We start from the raw sequence: 20237 nt of genomic DNA, 5'->3' as shown, positions 1-20237 counted from the left end.
TCTATCATTTCTACCTAACACATTGCCTGCTGCCCAGTGGAGGCTCAACAGAGGAATGATTCCATCAGCAATTTTCAAAAAAATTTTGGGTTCTTTCTACAAAATTTATTATTATAATAAGGAGCTTAATCAATAACTTTCTAAGCTAGGACTTCTAAACATTTATTATTAGTATTTTTCCCTTCAATGATCTTTATTTTTCTCATTTTTTTCCTAGATAGCATTTTTACCAGTTTAATTACTTGATGAGGGAATTAAATCATGGTTCTTCAGAGTTTAGAAGACTTAACATCTGGTTAGAAGCAAATCTCTTCCAAAAATGTGGAAGCTTATGACTTACATTTATCTCCACCTCTGTAATATAGATACGAGGACTGGAGATGATGCTTTTTATGTTGCTATAGTGATTCTCAACTTGAAAATAATAATAATTAAAATGAACATTTATAGATCATCTGTTTTGCCCTGAGCACCATGCACTTCACATCTTCATACTCAGATTATTACTATCACCTCTATTAGAGAGGTTATTTTCTCAAGAACCACACAACTGGCAAATGGTAGAACCAGGACCTAAGCCCAGGGCCCCAGGGATAACAAGCCAATCACTACTCAGTAACTCACTTCCCCACATCCAGCATCTACAACTCTGGTTAATTAGACATCTGGGGATATTCAGTAACATACATTATTTCCTGTAATTAGTTTTAAATAGTAGCCTTCACAATAGCCTTAGAGGTATGATTCTAAGGCCTTAAAATATTAAAAATAGAACTACCATGTAATCCAGCAATCCCACTACTGTGTATATATCCAAAGGAAATGAAATCAGTATGTCAAAAAGAGATACCTGCACTCCCTTGTTTATTGCAGCACTATTCACAATAGCCAAGGTATGAAATCAATGTAAATGCCCATCAATGGATGAATGGATAAAGAAAATGTGGTATATATACATTATAGAACACTATTCGGCCATTTAAAAAAAGAATGAAATCCTGTCATTTGTCACAACATGGATAAACCTGGAAGGCATTACATTAAGTGAAATAAGCCAGACACAGAAAAATACCACATGATCTCATTCATATGTGGAATCTAAAGAAGTTAATTTCATAGAAGTGGAGAATAGAATAGTGGTTACCAGAGTCTGGAAAGGGTGTGGGGGAGGGAGGGGAGGATAGAGAGAGATTGGTCAATGGGTACAAAGTTAGATAGGAGAAATAAGTTCTGATGTTAGAGTGATTATGGTCAACAATACTGTATTTCATATTTCAAAATAGCTAAAAGAGAGGATTTTGAACATTCTCACCACAAAGAAATACTTGTATGATAAAAGTATGAAGTGATGGTTATGCTAAATACTCTGATTTGATTTTTACTCAATGTATACATATATCAAAATATCACACTGTATCCCACAAATATGTATAATTAGGTGTCAATGAAAAACAAAACAAAAAAAATAAAATTCTACAACATAAATAAAAAAAAGAGAGGTATAACATTTGAAATAGAGGAAATAAAACTGTTATAATTTTCAGATGATAAAATTATTTATATTAAAGCCCCAAATGAGTCTACTGAAAATAATTCAGAAATATTACACGAGTTTAGTGATGTGACTGGATATAAGATTAATATACAAAAATTGCTGGCAGCAAACAACTAGAAAGTGTAATTTAAGAGAAAGTATCATTTACAATAGACTCAAAGAACATTAAGTATCTCAAAAGAAATTTAACATACAAATTTTAAACTTTATTAAGAGAATTTTTTAATCTACATAAATGGAGAGATAATATATTTTTGAATAAGAAGATAATATAAAAACTTGTCAATTCTATCTCAGATTGATGTATAGAGTCATTATTATTCCAAAACAAACCACAATAAGGACTTTCTTGAAACATAATAATTTAAAATTTATATGGAACTGTAAAGGACCAAGAAGGAGATCAGTGAGAGGAAACTTGCCCTTCAAGGAAGCAAGGCTTATTATGAAGCTATTATAATTAGTGCAGGGCAAGGTGAGACCAACAGATTTATGGAATAGACAGAACAGAGAACCCAAAAACAATCCCATGCATTTGAGAAACCTTAGTACATAACAGAGGTGGTACATCAGATCAGTGGGAAAAGGAGGGCTATTCTATACATCCAATGTAAAATAAAATCACATGCCTATTCAAGTCACAAACAAAAACCAACTTCACATGAATTAAGGACTTAAATGTCAAAAAATAAAACTTTAAAATCTCTTAGTGGGAAATAAAGGTGAATACCTTTTAGAACTTGGAGCAAGGAAAGATTTCTTAAACACGACACAAAAAGCATTTTCTATAAAAGAAGAGATAGCTCAATTTGGCTATATTAAAATTAAGAATTTTGATTCATCAATGGTACCTTAAAGAAGTGAAAAAAAAAAGTTACAAACTTGAAGATATTCATAATACACAAACAGTAAATAGTCTCCAGTGATGGCTGCCATCGATTCCTTCTCTCTGTGTGTCTGCTATGTCATCCATCAAGAAATGGAGGCTATTTTCCCTGGAAGCTGTTCTCCCCTCTTGAATCTAGACTGACTTTATTATTTGCTCTGTTGCAGCAGAAGTGTCATTCTGAAGTAGGCCATAAAAAGACTGGCGGATTCTGCTTCCTTCCTCTTGGAATCCAGCCGCCAGGTGAGAAGTCCACCTACTCCCAAATCACCATGTTGTGAGAAGGCCCAAGATAGCCAACTGGAAAGGACACATGGAAGAGCACTGAGACACATTAGTGAAGCCCTCTTGAACCATCCAGTCCATCCTAGCCACCAGGTGAATGCAACTGAGTTACTCCAACTGACACCACATGGAGCACAAGAATAACACAGCTGAGCCCAGTCAACCCACAGAATTGTAAGGGAAGAAAAAATTTATTGTTGTTTTAAGCCACTAAATACTAGGGTGGTTTGTTACACAAGAATCATTAACTGAACAAAGAACATAAAACCAATAAACAATCTAATCAGAAATATACATCAAATTCCTACAAATTAATAAGTATAAATAGCTCGATAGAAAAATGGGCAAAAATAAAAATAGGCATTTAACAGAATAGTGACCACATATGGCAATAAACATTTGAAGAAATGTTTACCATTACTGTTATTAGTGATCAAGGCAGACCACAATGCAACACTATTTTATACCTGGTCAATAAGCCCAAATTTAAAGTTTTGTGATAACAAGTGTTAAAAAGGATGGCAGTGTGTGAATTGGTACAAAAACTTTGGAAACTGTTATGGCATTACCTCCTAAAGGCCAAAAGTCATGTTTCCTATGACACATCAATTCCACTCCTAAGCTCATAACCCAAAAAGAAACTCTTGCACAAATTTGATAGCATTGTATTCAAGAATATTCATAGCAGCACTGTTCACAAGAGCAAAATCCTGAGAATAACCTAATTGCCCAACCACAGGAAAATGGAAGAATAAACAGAGATAGTCACACAATGAATGAACATATGAAAATAATAAATAGGTGAATATATACAACAAGAAACAATATGGATGAATCTTAGCAATATAACATAAAGTGGAAAAAAACATGATATACTTTTTATAAAGTTAAGAGCAACCAAACGAAAAAGCACTTACTTTTTAGAAATACACAGATGTAATAAAAACTGTATAAAAGGAAAGCAAAGGAATAATTAGTAAAGGTTCAGGAGGATGATTTCCCCAGATGGTGGAGACAAAGGGATGAGGTAAGGGGAATTATACGGTTAGACACACATTATTATAAAGGCTCTGTTTTTATTTTTGGTAGAAAGTTTATGATGCTTTTTGTACTATTTAAAATACATACATACATACATACATGTATATATATAATAATATTAAACTAATATTAAATTAAATATTACTATTAATATTAATATTAAAGTATAACTATATACATATTAAAGCAGGCCAACTAAGGACCAATGATAACAGCATGTCATGAACTGAGGGTTATGACTAATTGATAATCTAACTCTGCACCTGAGGTCCAGTACTTTTTTTAAACAACCATAAATAAATCAAAGCAGGACAAAAACTGATAGAAGACTCAGTTTTTGAACAAAGAAGAGAGAGGGGCAGAGAGAGAACAAGGAGGATTCTTACATCTCTGTTTTCAATTATTCATCCATCCATGCAACAAACCTGTGCTGATCATCTACTCTGTACCAGATGCTATTCCAGACAGAGAGATGAGAACACCAAAAGATAAACAGGACAAGGGACTCACTTTCTGAATTGTGTCCAGGCTATTATTAGCCTAGTCATATGGGAATAGAAAATGTAATGGAAGGGGCTAGAAAGAAAGGGGACAGAACAGTTCAAACAACTAAACAGAGTTGAGCTCCAAAGTTGGCGTTCCCTAGGGGATAAACCAATGTTTGCCCAGAGGCCCACGGAATGATCTATACTTTTTCAGAAGGATGGGTAAAAGTAGTCTCTTGTAGTTCCTAACATTTTGATGATTCTCCTTAACTAAAAATTCTTTCACACGTAATACTTTGCCACCGAATTCATAATACAAACACCGTATTGTTCTGTGAACCTAGAGGTTGATTATAGCAGTGCTCCCTAACATAACTTCTGTTTTGTTGTTTGAACATTTATTCATTTACTTAAATTATCCAAATTACCTAAAATGTGTACAGTGCTGCGTTGGATGCTGGGATAAAAACAAACATTAAGAGTTGCATCTGCCCCTCAAGAAAGTTAGTGGGAGACAAGAGAAGTAACTCAACACTACACTTTACCAGAAGATGCTGGGATCAAGGTGACAATGGGGTTTGGGGCCCAGAGAGGCATACCACATTATACTTTGCTGAACCTCCACAACACTCTGAGGTTTATATCAAGGTATTCAAAACTTCACGGTGAAGAAACAAAGTCTGAAAGAGGTGACCGACTTCTCCTCAAACCACACAGCTAGATGTGCTGGGACCAGGACATATGTGTGGTTACTGAACCCCCACCATGCTTTCCACCCTGTCCTGGATGTTCTGCAGCCTGTCTTAGATTTGGACAGAATGTGAGGCAGTACTGGAATAGCAATTATATGACTTTCCAAACACCTGCCCACTACCAGATGTGTGGGAAGGGACCCAGCTCAGGAAAGAACCATGTCCGGAGAAGTTGAGGTGCACGCCCTTATACCAGCCACGGGAAACCTGGCAAGATGAGCATTTCACCACATTTATTCTTCAACAGCCCGATTAGGTGTCACCACATCCAAGCTGCCTGGAACCCCACTTCTAGTCTTCGCTCACTAAGGTTCTGGAGGCTATGGTGTCTCAAGTGCCCAAACCCCAGCCAGCTGGAGCCCTAATGTGGAGAACCTCCTGGAGAGTACCAATTCCAAACTTGGGATTGCGCCTTTGCAAAGACCTTGTTCAGAGCATCCACCCTTCTGAGAGGCACAAAAGAACATGGGCTGGTTACTGATGACCAGGGCACGCGTTTTGTAAATTTCCTGAATGTTTGCACACAGTGGGGTGAGTGGCAATTATGCAGAGCACCAAGAGCACCCAGCTCTGTGGCTCCCACATGCCAGGTTCCAGGACACCAGGGGCCGGACATCATGTCTCTACTGTGCCAGGTCCCTAGAGGTAGGGATTTGAGGGAGAGAGAAGACAAGGGACTCAAAGTTGGCTCCAAGTATTTTTTTAAAAATTTAAGTCAGATAAGCAAATATCTGCAAAATTTATACATGTAAAAAACTTGTGTTCATTCAGGCTAAATTCTAGGGGCTTTTTCTTTTTAACTCGTTTCAAAGTTACACATTTTGGAGTAGAATAGGCCAAGGTTCAAATCCTGACTCTACCAGTTACAGCTGCAGAACGTTAGTCGAATTGTTTAGCCTCCCTTGAACTCCATTTTCTCTTTACTAAAGTGGGCTAATAACCGCAGATCGCAGGCGGTGGTCGTGAAGATTACATGAGATGCTGTTTCAAGAAACACTCTGCACCAGATGGTGTGATCACACTGCCACCGGAACCGCAGCGCTTGTTGAAAATGCAGACTCTTGGGCCCTACCCTGGACTTACAGAATCAGCATCTCTGCTGGGAGCTAGGAATCAGAATTTTAACAAAGCACCCCAAGTGATTCTTCTGCGCACTGCAGTCTGGGAACCCCAGAGGCAATGGTGACTCACACACGGGTGCCCCACTAGTGATGGATGGTGCAGCCGCAGTCATAGAGTAGCTGCACTGGTGACAGTGATGGCAAAAGGAAACATCCATGTGCTAGACATGGTAGTTTTACTTCACGTGTACTAACTCTTAATTTTCATGACAAACCTGTAAGGCAGGCATGATCATCAGACCCTTTTACAAATAGGGAAACAGAAGCACGAAGAGATGGAGCAATTTGTCTACGTGGTGGAGCCAAGGTAGGAACCCAGGGAACGATGACTGTGGGTGGGGAGGGGGAAAGGGGAACCACTGTCTAGGGGTAGCAAGTGTAACTTCTCAATCTGCTGGCCCCTCAGAGATCTGGGCTTGGCCAGAGAACATGTGTTCTCCTGCTGGGCATTGCCTGCCCGTGGGTCAGACAGGACCACGTAAAGAAAAATGTTTTTAGGATTCTCCACCCATAGACAACTGAGACCTGTGGTTTTTTCTATATTGATATAATGTTTCACTGTATTCACTTTTTACTCTCCCAGAAATGATTTTACACATTCTCCTGGCTCCTCGAAACTCCCGCACCACCCCTCCTTCCCTGACCTCATGAATCTGCTGAACTTGCTCATCTTCCTGATCCACAACTCTCCCTGCATCTGTGCCCGTACTTCTGCCTGCCCTCCCATTGCTATGGAGAAGCTGTCTGTGCTCTAAAGCACCTCCCCTCCAACACACACACAATCATTCTCCTGCCCCTCAATCCTTCTCTTCTACTGGGTCATTCCCCTCAAGATAGAAATGAGCTCACTTGAAAGAAACAAACCTCCACTTTCCCCTCGCACACTCCACTTGACCCGCACTGACTGCTTTGCTATTTCTCAATCATTCCAAGGCAGTCCTGCCTCAGGGTCTTTGCACATGCTGTTCCCTCTCCTGGGAACATGCTTCTCCCAGACTTAAGTCTCTTCTCAGAGAGGTCTTCTCTAACAACCCCAATGAAATGAATAAATGAAAGAAATGAAAGAAAGAAAACTCAAGTTTATTGCAATCTTAAGTGATTTTCCTTAGTTCTCCCAGCATATTCTGCTACTTCTTCAAGTTTTTAAAAAATACTTAGAATTCAATGGCACACTGAAGATACATTCAGTGATAAGTTGTCACAATGAAATAGGAAAGCAGCTTGCAAACATATAGGAAAATTTTAAAGTCCAAAATTTTCGCATTCTCATCAAACCATTATGCCAACTGCCGTTTATAGAATCTTTGCCACCCATGTCTTTAAGGCACACAAATGCTCAGCAACAATTAGTTTCCGCAGAGCCAATCCTAGTACATAAGGAGTAGGACATTTCATTTCACAACTCCACCCCTTCCTCCCCAGATGCAGCCCTCAGAGTCCTCACTGGTAGTAAAGGAATCATCCAACTGCTGGGTTCTGTCCAAAATGTGGGTCGAAGGCTCACAAGTATACTTTGTACCCACCTTTGTTAAGCAAGCCTAAAGGCTAGGACAGCCTTTCCCCTTCCACATACAATACTCAGGTTGACTCCTGATGACTCCTTTCTTTCCTGTTTTTTTTTTTTTCCTTTTTTAAAATTCTATATATTTAAGGTGTACAACATGATGTTTTGATATACATATACGTAGTAAAATGATCACTGAAATCAAGCAAATTAACATATCCATCTCCTCACATAGTTACCTTTGTGTGTATGTGTGGGGAGAGCACCTGAAATCTACTCTCTTCACAAATTTCCAGTATACAATATGGTATTATTAAATATAGTCCTCATGCTGTACATTAGACTTATTCTACACACCTGCAACTCTGTACTCTCTGATCAACATCTCCCGATTCCCCCTACGTCCTCCTCCCTAACCACCGTTCTACTCTTTGTTTCTATGTATTTGACTATTTTAGATCTCACATAGAAGTGAGATCATGCATTTGTCTTTCTGTGCCTGGCTCACCTCACTTAGCGTAATGTCCTCCAGCTTCACCCTGGTTGTTGCAAATGATAGAATTTCCTTCTTTTTTAAGGCTGAATAATATTCCATTGTGTGTGTGTGTGTGTGTGTGTGTGTGTGTGTGTGTGTGTGTGTAACACAATTTACTAACCATTCATTTGTTGATGACCCTTAGGCTGTTTTCATATCTTGTCTATTATGAATAATGCTGCAATGAACATGAGCTGACTGTGATGACATTTTAATTTTGCTAATGTTAAAATGCCACATGAAGAAACTTGGACTAATGGATACAAAACTATGCTAACTACCCTAAGGGAATCATTGTACAGTATATGAACGTATCGAAACAACACACAACACACCGCATCCCACAAATATGTACAAACAAATGTTGCATTATTTTGAATTTAAAAAATGAAATTTTTTTTAATGCCAGATGAGGGCAGAGAGGGAAAGCAGAATGTCTAGCACAGTGGGACTTCAAGCACCGTGGAAAGATGGCACTGGGCTTACATCCACTGCAATCAACCCTACACAATATCACACATCCAGTAGGACCAGAAAGAATTCAAACTATACTCCATCAGTCATGCACAGACAGAGTCCTTACTTTATGTCAGTCTGATATGATCTTCATATTTAAGGATGATGCCTAATGTGGGTGATCCCTAAGGATTTGTTCAGCCAAGAGCTTTCCTCAATCTGTTTAGGACGCATTGAGTTATCAAATTGCAAAGTCTCAAAAACAGAGACCCTAGAACTACCCATTGAGCCTCATACAGTGTCCACTATCCTCCACTGTCCCAGACATGGATAACACTCATGGTCAATGCTGACATTGATAACACTCAATGTCAATAACACTCGTGCTGAATGGTCAATAAATACTGCTGGTTAACTGATTTAGAGCTAAAGTTACTGCATAAGTTTCCTAGGGCTGCCATACAAAGTAGCACAAACTGGGTGGCTTAAAACAACTGAAATGTATTGTCTCACCTAAGTTCTGGAGGCTGGATGTCCAATATCAATGTGTTAGTTCCCTTTGAAACCTGTAAGGGAGGATCCTTCCCTACCTCTTCCAGCATCTGGTAGCCGAGCCCTAGGCAATGGACTTAGCCGCTGCATCAGACACCTCTACTTTGAAATTTAACACATCAGGGTCACACCAGTCTTTTAAAAGACAGACTGTTGAAATTCAAGGTAGGGGTGTGTGTGTGTGTGTGTGTGTGTGTGTGTGTGTGTGTGTGTGTGTGTGTGTGTGTGTAACAGAACTTCCATCAAGGTGTTGGCTCTGGTAGGAAAATTCTATGCTAGTGTTGCCCTTTGAACATTTCTTCAAAAAGCCTCTACAGAGTGTCTAAGACAAGCTCCCACAAAGGAGACAGACACAAGAAGAAAGATGTTGCCCTAGCCTCAGGGAGCTCATGATCTAATAAAGAGACATGAAAATGAATGACTCCAAGTGAAATTAGCAAGGTAGTACAAAGTTGAGCTGGAACTCTGAGGAAGGAGTAGAAAGCTTGGCAGTAGCAGTATAGCATAGTGTGTAAGGGCATGAGCTCTGCAGCCAGAGCACCTGGGATTGAATCCTGGGTTTACCACATACTAGCTGTGTGATCTTGGACACATCACTTAACCTCTCCGTGCTTCAGTTTCGTCATGTGTAAAAGTGAGCATGATAACAGGACCTCCTTCATAAATTCATAAATTGTTGTGATGATTAAGAAGTCAATATATGTAAGGTGCTTTAGAACAACACCAAGCATCAGTAAGTTCTAAAAAAGTGTGTATTGAATTAATACCCTGCATTAAACAGGAGAGCAAGGCCTCTGGTTACTAGGCTGTTCCTCCTGCTCACCATTATGACCCCTTTATTTGGTATTACTCCTCTACACAGTGTGTGCAGTATGTGGTGCAACCTGAAAGTAATGAAGAAATTGCTTCTTTTCCCCTCTTCCCACAGTTAAAGTGTGCACACATAATTGAATTTAAACCTGTGTCTCTCTCTAGCTAATATTCATTTATTAATTCCACATGTCTTTTCAGACCATCTAGGATGAGAAAAACACTGAAAGAATACAATATGTTTGTGACATTGAAAAACTGGAAGGACACACAAGACCTAATAAGCTGGCTTTCCCCAGGGCAGTTTCCACCCTGTTGGCATGAGGGATCTAATCAGTGTCCCAGTAGTTCATCCAAACAGTTCTTTTTTGCAAAGCTGAAAAAGGTCTCCTGCCTCTGATCAGATGTAGCCCTGTCCAGGCTGGATCTCAGCCCCCACTTTCCCCCTCAGCCAGGAGCTTAGGTACACAGTACAACCAAGTTCCATTGACTTACATCTTTGATTTAGACCACTGAGGTACCATCTAATAAATATTTTTCTCACTAGGCAAATGAGTCCAGAAATTTGAGCAAGAGTTAATTTCATAAATGCCCAAACAAGGGTTGGCCGGTTATCTCAGTTGGAGAGCAGCGTCATAAATGCCTGAATACAACCAGATATAAATTTATGATCTGGGAAAATGTATTATTGCCACCTAAATTAAGCTTAAAAATTAAAACCTCCTCCCAAAATATTATTTTAGCTGATAAAAATGGTACATAAAAAAAAAATCTAAACTGGTTATTAACATAGTACCAAAACAATTTTACATTGCTATACTATAGAAGGCTATATAGAAGTCTTTGTGCCTGTGGATTATGTAGCACGCTGAATGTATTCAGTGTATAATGCACTTTATGTTTCATTATTAAAAGGATTTTATCAGGCCGGCCCGTGGCTCACTCGGTAGAGTGCGGTGCTGATAAAAGGATTTTACTCAAAATTTTTTAATGAATATTATGACAAATCACTTTTGCAGCTTCTCACTTTATAAGTCCTATATAAAATGAATTTTTTCACTCCATGAAAAAACTCAACATTTATGAGCCCTATGTCCCAAGAAATGTCCTAAGTGCTTTTTATCCTCCCAATGATCCTTTGAGATAGATACTTTTATTAATCCTGTTTTATATATGGGAAAATTGAGATTATGCAATTTGTGAAGGTCAGAGAACTGGCGGAGTCAGAATTCAAACTCAGGTCTACATGATCGCAGAGCCAGATTTCTTCACCACTCAGTGAGAGTAATTTGATTATATATACAATGAGGTAATAATACGTTTTCCATCATTGGAGTTTCCCTGGTCTTTTAAGAAAATTAGGCCTTAAACAGGCTGATCATCTAGAGAAAGGTTTATGTCTGGATCCTCTTTGCATCCTTAGCATCTAGCACAGTGCTGGGCATGTAATAGCTACTTAATGAGTGTTTGTGATTGAATGAATGAATAAATGGAGTTGAAAGAAAAATAAGTTACAGACATACAGATTAGAAAGGATGAAGAAAAACATATATAACAATATATGTAGGAAATCCTAGAGTCTACAAAAAAACTACAGCAAAGTTATCGTATACAAGATCAATATGCAAAGATCAACTGCATTTCTAATGTAGATGTATGTATATGTAGTAATTAGTAGATAGATAGATATAGATATAGGTATGGATATTTCATATATATTTATATATATATATACACACACACACACACACACACACACACACACACACACACACACACACACACACACACACAGAGAAAGAGAGAGAGATTTCCTAGCTTTATCTGCTGAAAGGGCCTGGAAGCAATGACACACCAGTAACAATGAGCACATCTAGCACCTCGATCTTGGTTTCCAAACACCACACTCAGTAAATAAATAAGTAAATAATAAAAAAACAGAAATCCTTGAAGACATAATTGATGCCAAGGCTGGGGCAGAGAAAATTAAAAGTGGCCCTGGAGCATCTTGTGGTAACAGAAAGTAAGAAAGCAGAGAGAGAGAGAGAGGAGAGAGAGAGAGAGAGAGAGAGGAGAGAGAGAGAGAGAGAGAGAGAGAGAGGAGAGAGGAAGGAAGGAAGGAAGGAAGGAAGGAAGGAAGGAAGGAAGGAAGGAAGGAAGGAAGGAAGGAAGGAAGGAAGATAAATGTCATCAAAAATGGTAAAGGAGGGAGTTCCAAGGATCTATCCCTCCACTGAAGTAACAATCTGGCAAAAACTGTCAGAGTCAACTTTTTCAGAAATCTGGAATCCATTCAAAAACCAATAACAACCTATAATCAGGAGATTTGAAGATATATCAATTGGAATTATCCAGTCTGAAGAACAGAAAGAAAAAAGAATGAAGAACAATAAACAGACCTAAGAGATGTGTGGGGCATCATCAAGTGGACCAAGATACACATTATGGGAGTCTCAGAAGGGGAGGATACAGAGAAAAGGAAGGAAGACTATTTGAAGAAATAATAGCTGAAAACTTCCCAAATTGATGAAAGACATAAATCTACCCAAGAAGCTCAACAAACCCCAAGTAGGATAAGTTCAAAGCAATCCAAACCAAGACACATTAGAATCAAACTATTAAAAGACAGAGAATATTGAAAGTGGCAAGAGAGAAGCAATTCATCATATACTAGGAATCCTCAATAATATTAATAGCCTATGTTTCATAAGAAACCATGGAGACCAGAAGACAGTCAGATGACATACTTAAAGTGCTGAAAGGAAAAACTGTCAATCAAGAATTCTTTATCCCCAGTAAAACTATCCTTCAAAAAATGAGGGAGAAATTAAGACATTCCCAAATAAACAAAACTGAGGGAATTCGTTGCTTGTAGACCTTCCCTACAAGAAATCTTAAAAGAAGTCTTTCAGACTGAAATGAAAGGACACTAGACAGTAACTCAAATCCATACTAAGAAATAAAGTACATGAGTATAAGTAACTACACAGGTAAATATAAAAGTATTATTGTATTTTTGGTTTGTAAATCCTCTTTTTTTCCTATATGATTTAAAAGACAAATGCATAAAACAAAAATTATAAATTTGTCAATGAACCCCAATGTATAAAGATGCAATTTGCAACAATAACAACATAAAGAGTAGGGAGAGAGCTATATAGGAGCAGAATTTTGGATGCTATTCAAGTTAAGTTGGCATCAATTCAAACTGGATTGTTATAAATTCAGAATGCTCATTGTCATCCCCAGAATAATCACTAAGAAAATAACTTAAAAAATACAGAAAAGAAAATGAGAGAATCAAAATGATACACTAGAAAAATCAACTAAACACAAAAAATGGCAGTAATAGAAGAATTGAGTAACAAATATAAATAAATAAGACATATAGAAAACAAATAGCAAATGACCGAAGTAAGTCCTTCCTTATCAGTAATCACTTTTTTAAAATCACCAATTAAAAAGCAGAGGTTGGCAGAATCAATTTTTTAAAAAGATCCAAATACATGCTATCTATAAAAAAATCAATTTAGATCCAAAGACAAATAGGTTGAATGTCAAAGAATGAAAAAAGATAGTACATGCATGTAGTAACCAAAAGAAAGCTAGGGTAACTATACTAACATCAAACAAAATGGATTTCAAGTCAAAAATTATTACAAAGAGACAAAAAGGGACATTACATATTGATAAAAGGGTCAACTCATCAAGAACATATAACAATAATAAATATATCTGCACCAAACAACAGAGCCCCAAAAATATATGAAGCAAAAATCAACAGAATTGAAGGTAGAAACAGACAAGACTTCCATACCCCATTTTAATAATGGGTGGTTTTTAAAAACTTAAACTTACTATACAGCATAGAAATTCCACTCATAGGAATTTATCCAAGAAAATGAAAAATATGTTCACACAAAGACTTGTTTGTGACTGTTCATAGCCGCATTATTTGTGAGAGCCAAAAACTAGAAACAATACAAATTCCCACAAACTGGTAAATGTATAAAGACAATGAAGTGTATCTATACTATGGAATACTACTCAGCAATAAAAAGAAACAAACTACTAAATCATGCAACAAAATGAATGAACCTCAAAAACATTATGGTAAGTGAAGGAAGCCAGATACAAAAGACCGCATATTGTATGATTCCATTTATATGAAATCTACAGAGACAAAAACAGACCAGCGGTTGCCTGGGGATGGAGATAGGTGCAGGGGGGAAGTGCAAGAGGTACAAGAGAACTTTTGGAGCTGATAGAAATGTTCTAAAACTGGATTCTAGTAATAGCTGCTCAAATTTACAAATTTACTAAATAATAATGAATTTATAGTTACAGTGGATATATTTTACAGTATTTAAATTATGCCTCAATAAAGCTGCTAAAAAATGACTCACATGCTTCAACAATGTTTTGGTAAAAGATGTGAAGAAAACATATAGTTTTCACATTCACGTGTAAAGATGTACAATGCACACAAATATCTTTCTGGAATAGTTTAGATACAGTCTTTTCACAAGTAAGGGACTGGAATTAATAATAACCCATTGTCCTCTCCTTTTCCTATGGCCACATATTTCTTTCTCTAAGACTGAATGATCCAGACTCTCAATGACAATAGTAATTCAGAGCATGAAGTAAAATCTTTTCATTCAAACAGCTTTAACTGTTCATCTGCAACCCAAAAGGTCTATGAGGACCAATAATCAGTGATTTGTTGAGGTAAAAATTTAAATAGCTGCAAGTGGGTGTGTGGAACCATGTTTCTTAGCTGGTGAGGGGACTTGGCTTTGCAAAGGAAAACACTTGTCTCCAAATGCTTTGTACCTAAGTTTTCAATGCTAAACTTTGGCTAATGTTCACAAACATAGAACAACTATTAGGAAAATCATTTTTTAAAATTATTCACTCAAATTGCTGACTGTAGTCATTTGTCTCAAATTTAACTCAAAATTGTCTTATTATTAATAATTATATCAACGGGCATAGTAAATATCTTAGATTTCCCAGCTCTCGTTCAAGATTTTCACATCAATTTTACAAAGGAAAAGACCCTTGTTGAAGTTAACAAATGTTTTTTTTTTTCATAATAGTTCTATAAACAGAGCCTTAATGAAGTTGAGTTTCCTGTTTATGACCATTAATCCAAGTTACACAAATACGTGACTGAGAATGCTTTGTGGCTTGTAGCAAGCACTCTCTCTTAGCCACAACTCATGTGTGTGCATTTATCTATCAACATCATTCAGGTTAAATACACATTTCTATACATAAACCAAAGTATAATGAAGAAACGTATAAAAGGCGAGTTGAATTGTCAATGTACAAAATCAAGATCACATTTGGTAAATTTGTGTACTTCATCCCTGATAGTATAGTGTTTATGCCAAGATAAACCAAACACAAGTTTATATTTTCAACGTGGCCTTATATTTCCATTTTATCATCACCAGATGTCTTAATAAGTAACAATATCTTCAGATTCCATGGGTAAGTGAACATTTAAAATTAACACAAAAATATGACATCCTTCAGTTGTAATTTTTTTCAATAGAATAGAATTAAGTTGCATATTTTCCACATATACCCTTTACATTAACTCCTTTACAGCCTTTAACTTTATTTTTACTCCACCATCCCTCCAGTCAACATTTTCTGAGGACCTACACCGTTCCAGGCTTTGTGCTAGCACTGGGGATACAGTTGCAAACAACACAGACAGGATCCCTAAATCATGGATCTCTCAGACACCAAAAACTTAATGTCTGAATAGTAACAAGTACATAAAATCCTCTTTAATAAATCTTAAATCCAGAGAAACTACAATGAACATTCTTCAGACAACAAACAAAATTCAGACTTTTAAAACATCCTGCCTGTTGACAGAAGCTGCCATTCAAATATCAGTGTTATTATAGATTTTCTATCTCCCTCCTCCCCAAAATCACTACCTATAAAACCAGGTTTTATTCTAAGACAGGACCTTTATTCTTTCCCCGCCCCCCCCCCCCCCCACATTTTTGCAAAATCCTTTTGGCCTAAAATTCTGAATCCTGGCTGGCCCCAAAGATTTATTTTTAGAAAGTTCAAAGAAATAGAACTATTTTAGTTAACTCTTCTCCATTTCCCATCTTGAGCTATTCGTGAGCAAATTCAAGACAATCATCACTCAGATACAACCAACTGATTAATCTCTCTTCCTTTTCCCACCCATCTCCAACCACCCCTCACTTTTCTGAAATGCAAATCTGTACAAGCTGCTGCCAAAACTGGGCTAGAGTGTGTGTCTAATAGCCTCTGGACCTCAGTTTCCTCTTCTTGTCCCCAACACACTTCTCTCACATTAACAATTAGTACACACCTTCCCAAGCCTTCAACTGTGAAAGCAGGAAGCACTATTCAACAAGGCTTTGTTCACCCCTTATTTTCAGGGGAGAATAGTTGCAACACCAGATAGCATTCTCTTTCTGTGGGCTACATCATAGCCTAAAGACACAGTCTTTTAAGTGACCTCGGAAAGCCATTTCCTACTCTATCTAGGACTGTGAGCCAATGGTGAATGACCTACACTGGAAACTCTATTAGAACAGGAAACATGATTTTTCTGGGCCTCCAGAATGGTAGTGTTAACCTCTGAACAATCAATAGAAATACCAGTTGAGGAAAATGGGGGTCAGCCCTCCTTGGACAAATCTGGGGGAGACGAAACAGTTGAGGACCTCTTTGATACCTTCTTTCTCCTTGTATCTACCCATAGTTAGAAGAGTTCTCTCCAAAGTTGGGAGTGCCGGGCAATCCAGAGCAAGAAGGAAATATGAAAGATTCTGTTTATACTTATTTTACTTAAAAATGAAAAAATTCTATTTTATTAGTATTTAACATACAAATTGACTAAGGGGCCCTCACCTAGTCCACAAATCAGCTGGTCATAAGTCACCAGTGGTCCTGAGTGTGTCTGAGAGTGGAGGAGGGGTGCCACCAGGCTATCATCTGAACATGACACATGGTACCTTACATATGCCTGGTTAAGTGGTCGTATGGATTCTATGCTCCTAAATAACAGAAAAGTTGCAACCTGTACTGAAATGGGGAGTGACCATGAAATTCTTTTGACTACACAGGGTTCACTGGTCATTTCATGATAAGGTACTTAAAAGACTTTTTAAATTAAAGATGAGTTACATGGGGTTTTTTTCCCAAAAATTCCAAATTTGCTGACTTTTCTTGGGATGCTGAGAGGCTGCCAGTAATGTACTACCTGATAGATGTTTACAGAATAATAAAGAAACTTACTCTGTTCCATCAAAAGTGAACATGTTGTCTTAACAATGTGTGAAAAAGTAAATACTGTGCTAAGGAAATGCATGCCTTAAAGGAGCGTTTTGAAACATAGATGTTTGGAAATGTTTCCTTCTTTTGTTGCTGAAAAGATGGAAATGTGCAATTCTAAAAATACTCATATTTGCACATTTTTAAAACATGGAAACAGAATTTTCTAACATATTTTAATATTTTCCAAAAGAAGACTTGCAGTGGGTCTTGAATCTAATGTTTAAAGCATTAAAACACAACACCTTCCTACTAGGAAGTGCTGAATACACCTTGAAAAGTGAACAATTATTGGCCGAGTTTCTACTTTAAAAAATGTTTCAGAATAATTGAGTGATGAGGCAGAGCTATGATTTAGTGAGCTCAGACAGCTTGAGACCTGTCCAGTCCCACAGGGCACCACACTTCCAAGGGCCCTTCACTTAGTTTAATGCTCTATCACCATCTTGAAATTTTTAATAATTTTTTAACAAGGGCTCTACATTTCCATTTTGCACTGGACTCCATAAATTAGCTGGTTCTAGAAATCAATAATCAATGCAGTTCTTACATATGAATCTATGTATGTTTTGAGGTAACTCTCCAGCTATGACAACCACTGAAATCAGATATTGATATAAAATCAACTTTGAATTGTTATATCATAAGTGCTAAACTAAACTTGTCAAAAATAAATATACGTGTCATCATCGCATTTCATATTTATAAATAGTTATATACATTTACAAAATAGAGAAAGCAAAATTATTTGGGGACCGTTAAAGAAAATTAGAAGCATTCTTATCATTGTTATTTTATGTTTTAAATTTCTTTTTACATGTTTTATAATATACACAATATATTAATATGGTAAAAAGTACTTTCATCATTGTTATTTTATCTTTTTTCTTTTTGCATGTTTTATAATATACATGATATATTAATATGGCAATATATGTGTACAATTTATAAATAAATAAGCATATATGGCACTGCATGTTCAATACCTCATCATCAATGGAAGTGCAGGATCAAAAAGAGTTTCTAAAACAATACCCTAGACACACAATCATAAACTTGCGCTTTTGGAGCCCAAACTCCAAAATTACTTTCCTTTCTGGCAACACTTCCTACTCCTCAGTAACACTTCCCAGAAGAGGGAGGCACGTGTGGCTTAGAGCACTTGGAGTAGGGCCTGGATTCCAATGCTGCTGCCACGCCTTAGAACGAGGGCACGTTTCTTAACCTCCTCACCAAAGCCACCTCGCAGCGCTGTCGTGAGGACGGCGTGTAAGGGGCGGGCACACTGCAAGCTGCTGATCAAGCACCGGCGGCACTATCATTTACACCAGGGTGTTCGCGGTGACAGACTGGATGCTCTGCGAGCCACGTCTACTCTGCGCACTTCAGGTCTCATTCGCCCCTATGACTGGATGGTGGCACTGCAGGCAGGGGAGCGAAGTGAGTCTTTTGGTGACATCGAGTGATACTGCTATCACCTAAAAGTTCTCCTTTAAAATACTCCACAGAAGGGAACTGCTCTCAACTTCTCGGAATAAGGTGGAGGAGATGCAGGGCCTGGCAGGAGACGCGCCCGTCGGGGTGACCCAGGCCTGGCTGGGCGCCAGCCGGGTGACGGAGGGGCACAGGCCGACAGTGGCATGCATCCCCCGAGCGCAGCTTCACACTTTCTCCTCTACGTGCCCCAACCTGACCACGGCCTTCGCTCACCTCGCGTGCCTCACCCGTCCCCGCCTCGGGCGGCGTGGTGCCAGGGCGGTGCTCCCGCGCCGTCGCTCCGGGGGTCGCCGGCCCGCGCGGGGGTGGGGCGCCCTTCCCGGTCGCCTGGGGTCACTAGCGCGCTTGGGAAAGGGGCCGATCCCTTCGCAGGGTGGCTGACCCGCGTGGGGAAGAGTCAGCGCCTCCTCCTCCCCACCCCCCGAACCGCGTCCTCTCCGGGGACCCTACCTGGATGGTGTGGCCGCTGCCCGGGGCAGTGGGGCCCCCCACCAACTTGCAGTAGAGCTCGGGCTGGGCCCGCTCCCCGCAGGTGGCACTGGCCCAAATCCTCGCCGCCTCGGCCAGGTTGAAGTAGGGCGGGTGTAGGCTGAGCCGAGTCGCGGCCCCGGGGTCCCCAGCGGCCGCGCACCAAGCTGGCAGCACCGGCAGCACCAGCAGCGCCAGCAGCGGTGGCGGCGGCCGGACCGGCCGCGGGGTCCAGTCCCGAGCCCGCGCGGCCGCCGCCATCCCTCCGTGCAAGGTCCTCCCGCCTGCGCCGCCCGGAAGGGCTCGGTGGCACCGGCGTCCAGGCGGCCGCCGCTCCCCGCCCGCGTCCCCGGTGCCTGCGGCGCCAGGAGCGAGCGCAGCCCCGGGTGTGGGCGGCGCCGGAGCCGCGCCCCCAGCTCCACGCGCGCGGAGTCCGCCGCGTGGGGGCGGCTTCTCAGCTCTGGAACCTGCAGCGGCTGCAGCGGGCACCCGCCCGGTCAGGAACTGACAGCGCCCAGCCTCGCGCCAGCAGGCGTCGTCTCTGTGCAGGAGCGCGCCACGCTTCGCGGGCGGGGAAGGCGAAAGGCGTTCCCGGGCTCGGCTCCCACCCAGGCGGCCTTCACCCCCGCAGGCGGACATCAGGTCGTTCTCTCCCCAGATACTCAATAGTTTCAGACCAAAGTCAGGAAAGCCAGCTCCTAAGAGGGAAGGAGGCTTGCAGCGAACTCAGGTGAGATAGCCCAGGAAACTGCCACTTCCTGCAGAACTCACATCAAAGACTTTGTGATTTCCCAGACAAGTATTGATCCGTCAGTTCTCCAACACTGTGCACCTACGATCGCTGTGGTACTGCAGCCACATGCTGAGCCTGGATCCAAGGAGCTCGCCGAACTAGCAGTGGTGGGACGCACACGCTTAAAAGACAGCAGATAGCGCGAGTTGCAGTTTGCCA

At 39.7% G+C, this 20237-nt stretch overlaps 1 protein-coding gene across 1 annotated transcript in view; it reads right to left on the bottom strand.

Annotated features, from left to right (window-relative positions):
- The window catches only part of LAMA3 (laminin subunit alpha 3), a 242277-nt gene extending 222731 nt beyond the window's left edge, over nucleotides 1–19546 (bottom strand). Inside the window, exon 1 of the mRNA XM_063076630.1 lies at nucleotides 19268–19546. Coding sequence (XP_062932700.1) covers nucleotides 19268–19546 — 279 coding nt within the window. The remainder of the gene's footprint in view (nucleotides 1–19267) is intronic.
- Nucleotides 19547–20237: the final 691 nt, after the last annotated feature.

This window comes from Cynocephalus volans, chromosome 13 (genome assembly GCF_027409185.1).
Source record: "Cynocephalus volans isolate mCynVol1 chromosome 13, mCynVol1.pri, whole genome shotgun sequence".
Lineage (NCBI taxonomy): Eukaryota > Metazoa > Chordata > Mammalia > Dermoptera > Cynocephalidae > Cynocephalus > Cynocephalus volans.
The sequence above is the reverse complement of the archived record's forward strand: the minus strand, read 5'-3'. Positions and strand labels throughout refer to the sequence as shown.